This window comes from Galeopterus variegatus, unplaced genomic scaffold (genome assembly GCF_000696425.1).
Source record: "Galeopterus variegatus unplaced genomic scaffold, G_variegatus-3.0.2 Scaffold2626, whole genome shotgun sequence".
NCBI classification, from domain to species: domain Eukaryota; kingdom Metazoa; phylum Chordata; class Mammalia; order Dermoptera; family Cynocephalidae; genus Galeopterus; species Galeopterus variegatus.
Genome location: NW_007728737.1, coordinates 199,559 through 204,370, shown reverse-complemented (window position 1 = coordinate 204,370; position 4,812 = coordinate 199,559). Strand labels below are relative to the sequence as shown.

General features: G+C 57.2%; 1 protein-coding gene across 1 annotated transcript; it reads left to right on the top strand.

The window, feature by feature from the left end:
* Positions 1–2,394: 2,394 nt before the first annotated feature.
* On the top strand, positions 2,395–4,480 carry DDIT4 (DNA-damage-inducible transcript 4). The gene is made up of 3 exons (XM_008582482.1): positions 2,395–2,532; positions 2,634–2,890; positions 3,144–4,480. Exons 2-3 carry the CDS (start codon positions 2,692–2,694, stop codon positions 3,635–3,637), a joined length of 693 nt encoding a protein of 230 aa, XP_008580704.1. The 5' UTR covers positions 2,395–2,532; positions 2,634–2,691; the 3' UTR covers positions 3,638–4,480.
* The last annotated feature ends 332 nt before the right edge of the window (positions 4,481–4,812 follow it).

Here is a 4,812-nt window from a genome sequence, read left to right as displayed (position 1 = left end):
GTTGTTTACCCTGGAACCCACTCTGGGAAACACCTCCAAGCCCAGAACTGTGGTCCTTTTCTCATCATTTTTAAAAAACACAATGAGACAACATTAATGGATTTCTTTTAAAAGGAAACAAAATTACCCAGCGCCCATTAACACAGTCTTTCCCGTTTGAGAGAAGCTGTTTTATTAACAGAATAAGACAGTGAACGAAAAAAGTGCTTGGCACACCCTGGACACATAGTCTGCGATGATGTTTGTTGAACGAATGAATGATTCCTAATGAACTGACCTTTCCAAACTGGCTCTGGATTATTTTGCTTATGAATATCCACTTAAAAAAAAACAAAACTCTGTTTTCAGTAGGCCAGCATTCCACATTTTCCTGAAATATTTTTTATATAAAGAAAAATACCCTGAGTCTTATCTCCTGCTGGCCTCAGATGTCCCCAGCCTAGTCAGCCTGGTGAGAAGAGTGAACAGTCCTCTGATGGATTAATTTCTGATCTTCTCTCCCGGGGAACAGGAAGACACACCCACACAGGTCACTCCCAACTCCTTTCTTTCCACCTCAGTAAAGGGTGATTTCAAAAGGATGCCATCCCGTGGCTCACTTGGGAGAGTGTGGTGCTGATAACACCAAGGCCGCAGGTTCAGATCCCTATATAGGGATGGCCGGTTCACTCGCTTGGGAGAGCGTGGTGCTGACAACACCAAGTCAAGGGTTAAGATCCCCTTACCGGTCATCTTTTAAAAAAAAAAAAAAGGATGCCGTCTACTACAGTACTCCAAGCACGTCATATAACCACCTTGATCTGGTGTCTTTAAGGCTCTGGGCAAATGAAAAGCTTAAACAAAGGGAAGGGAAGGCCCGAGTTCAGGCCTTGAAAGCCTACTCTATTCTGCAGCTGTCTTTAAATGGTCCCCTAATCTGAGTCCCCAAATTTTTTATCCATAAATTTGTCCCCAGAGGTGGGTCTTCCACCTGTAAAATGGGGTTGGGGGTGCAAGGCTTGGATTCCGGGTCCTTTACAGTTCTAAGTCTTGGTTTGCCCGGATGGCGTGTGAATCAGCCTTTTTTAAAAAGTGGGGTGGGGATAGGGGGCTGGGGATGGCAGTGGTCTGACTTCTCTGGCAAGTGTCATTTGTCACGCGCAGGCCTACCCTGAGGCGAGGCCCGCCTGTCTGATCTGGTTAGGTGCCTGCCCTCCCAGGGGCCCCAGCGTCTGATGTAAGTTTGGTTCCCTCTTCCATCAGGGTGCCGGTGTCCTAGATTGATAACCCTTTAAAGAAATAAAGGTCGAGTCCGTCCGAACCTCTTCCCACCCTCAGCAACCATTATCAGCCCCCGAGCACCACTGCCAGGCCAGATTTCCTGTGGTCTCGCCTGAATGACGACATAGGGTATGGCCATTGCACTCCGAGGCTTTTCCGGAGCTCTCGGTGCTCGGTCCTGATGCAACTCTCCGGTTCTTTTACACAAAGCGCTATGGCCGGAGGGGCGCTAGGACCCCGCGGACGCCGGGGACTCTCGGACGCAGCGGGCGGGGAAGGCCCGGCTGAGCTGCTGTGGGTCTGCAGGGCCTGCGGCTGAGTCAGTGTGTCGGTCTGCTTAGGGCTCCTGTTCTCAGCCCGTGGCCCAGGCGCTGTGAACCCCGGGCCCACCAGCACTCCTCTAACCACCCTCCCCGAGCCTTCTCCTTGGGAGCAGTTGGGGGTGTGAGCGGATAGGGCTTGGGGGCCAGGCTCTTACGGGGACGCTGGTGCCCCATTAACCCGTCCCCTGGGGATGTAGTTAGTACAGGCGGACAGGCAGCTAGGGCAGCAGGGAAGGGAGCCCGGAGCTGCCCAGTCCTTGCACTCCATCCCCATATCTCGACCCTTCCCAAGGCAGGGATAGCAGGGGACAGGTGCGCGAGGGCCGGCCGGGTTAACGTCTGCTCCACGGGCGTCCACCCGTGCGCCCAGCTGTGTCCGGCTCTCAGGCTCCCAGACGCTGGGGCAACCGTTCTCCCTGCCCGCCGCTCCCTCTAGTTCCCCTGCCTCTCGGCGCAGCGCGGTCACGGGCCATCCCCTCCCCCAGCAACGCGACCCTATAATAAACAAGTCTTTTCCTTGATCCTCCCCTGCCGCGAGCGCCCTCGGGGACTTTGGCAGCTGCAGCCGCCGCGGATCCCTTCCAGAAAGGGGGCGTGGCCGCGACTCGGGGTTCGGTCAGGAGGGCTCCAGGGCTCATTGGGGGCGGGGCCGGGTCGCTGTCACCGGGCAGGAGAGAACGTTGCGAACGTGCGCCCGGAGCCCATTGGTCGAGGCGGGCCACACTCCCGGGTCTGGATTGGGCCGCGGCGCGAAGGGGCGTGGCCTCGCCACGCTGGTCCTTATAGGCTGCTCGGCGCGGGTGCTGGGGATCGCAGCAGGCCGAGGGGGAGGTGCGGGTGGGTGGAAGGGAGAGGTCTGGGCTGAGCTCGGGGGTTGGCACCAGTTCGCACACCCATTCAAGCGGCAGGACGCACTTGTCCCAGCAGTTCTAGCTGGCCGCGCTAGCTGGTGAGTGTCCCTGCTGTGGGGTTGATCTGTGCGGCCCTAGAGCTCGCGGTCTGGTCCAGCCCCCAGACTGACCCCGGGTCCGTGCCCCTCTTGTCTTACAGCAGCTTCTGCGCTCCCGCACGACGCTCGTCGGCAAACGTCTTGGCGTCTGTCCTCACCATGCCTAGCCTTTGGGACCGCTTCTCCTCGTCGTCCTCTTCGTCCTCAACCTCGGCCCAAACTCCCACCCCAGATCGGCCACCGCGCGCAGCCTGGGGGTCGGCTGGCCGAGAGGAGGGGCTTGATCGCTGCGCGAGCCTGGAGAGCTCGGACTGTGAGTCCCTGGACAGCAGCAACAGTGGCTTCGGGCCGGAGGAAGGTGAGCGGTGGGCGGGTGCGGGACGCGACTAGAGGGCCCGGTGGGGTGAGGAAGCGCCGTGGTGGAAGGGGCCAAAGCCACCTTGGCCTCCTATCCCGTCAGGACCCAGATTGCCCGGGGGCGGAGGGGACTGGAGTATAGGGCGCCAAGTGGGAAGGAGCGCTGGTTTCTCAGCAAAACGGCACCTTCGCTGCCCGTAGGTCTCCTTTAGAAGCTGTTCCAATACCTCTCCCCTGCGTGCTCTCCCTTGCAGACTTGGCATACCTGGACGGGATGTCTCCGCCCGACTTCGAGCTGCTCAGCGACCCCGAGGATGAGCACCTGTGTGCCAACCTGATGCAGCTGCTGCAGGAGAGCCTGGCCCAGGCGCGGCTGGGCTCGCGGCGCCCCGCGCGCCTGCTGATGCCCGGCCAGTTGGTGAGCCAGGTGGGCAAGGAACTACTGCGCCTGGCTTACAGCGAGCCGTGCGGCCTGCGGGGGGCGCTGCTGGACGTCTGCGTAGAGCAGGGCAAGAGCTGCCACAGCGTGGGCCAGCTGGCCCTAGACCCCAGCCTGGTGCCCACCTTCCAGCTGACTCTCGTGCTGCGCCTAGACTCACGCCTCTGGCCCAAGATCCAGGGACTGTTCAGTTCAGCCAACTCTCCCTTCCTCCCTGGCTTCAGCCAGTCCCTGACGCTGAGCACTGGCTTCAGAGTCATCAAAAAGAAGCTGTACAGCTCGGAGCAGCTTCTCATTGAGGAGTGTTGAACCTCAGCCTAGGGGACCAACACTGTCCCCATGGCAGAGACAACTGAACTTTTTGGGGTAGAGGTTAGCAGGCAGGAGCTGAGGACTGATGCCTGTCATTAGAAAACTGACAACAGCCACCTGAGGGCAGGAAGGTCTAGGTGGGGAGCATAGTGTTTCCTAGTAAGCTCACTGAGTTGTGTGCAGGTGGCCCCGCATTGGAGGCACATGCCCCTCAGTGCTGTAGCATGAAACAAAGGCTTAGGGGCCAACCAGGCTTCTGGCTGGATGTGTATGTAGCATGTACCTTATTATTTCTATTATTGCTGACAGTTAGGACAACAGTGGTGTGAAAGAGTCAGGAGAGCAGCTGGGCTGGGCTGGCCTCTGCAAGGGGTGTGTGCTCCGGTAGCGGCCAGAGGGAGGGGGAGGTCATGGAGGTGGCTTGTGTATCATGGTCTGAAGAGACCAAGTGTGTTTGTTGCTTGTTTTGTTGTAGCCTTTGTTTTCTGATTGGAGCTTCACTACTGACCTGTTCTAGGCAGCTATCTTACAGACTTGTGAATGTAAGAGTAGGAAGGGGTGGGTGTTGGGATCACTTGGGATCTTTGACACTTGAAGAAAAAATCCACCTGAGAGCTGCGTTTGACCCATCCCCGCCATGTACTGAAGATTTGAGCTTAGAGGGGATGGGGCTGAGTCAGGGTGGGGGCTGGAACCCCTCCCCCAGAGGAGTGCCATCTGGGTCTTCCATCTAGAACTGTTTACATGAAGATACTCACTGTTCATGAATACACTTGATGTTCAAGTATTAAGACCTATGCAATATTTTTTACTTTTGTAATAAACGTGTTTGTTAAAAAATTGGTTGAGTCATCAGTGCCATTAAATAAAGAGGGGGGATGGGTGTGGTAAAGGGCAGGTTTCTTCAGACTCTGGGGTCCACCTGGGTGTTCCTCTATCCCTTTTGGACTGCCTGCCAGCCTGGTAACAGAGGTGTGTGGACCGCGTGCCATTTGTGACAAGAACTCTGGCTCCCTTGGCTCTGTGCTGGCAGAAGCTACCAGGAGAATGTGCTGGAAAGCACCTGAAGGTAAGGGGTGAGTCAGACCTCCCACTGAGTCAGAGTCTCAGAAGGGGGACCTCACCTGGCTGCCCAGGTCAGAAGGCCCAGGCACAAGGGTCCCCTAGCCCAA

Bases quoted from the DNA above. Each gene is read 5' to 3' on its own strand.
- DDIT4 (XM_008582482.1), top strand. From the start codon at position 2,692: ATGCCTAGCCTTTGGGACCGCTTCTCCTCGTCGTCCTCTTCGTCCTCA. The intron at 2,891-3,143 runs GTGAGCGGTGGG...TCTCCCTTGCAG, and splicing joins TGGCTTCGGGCCGGAGGAAG to ACTTGGCATACCTGGACGGG.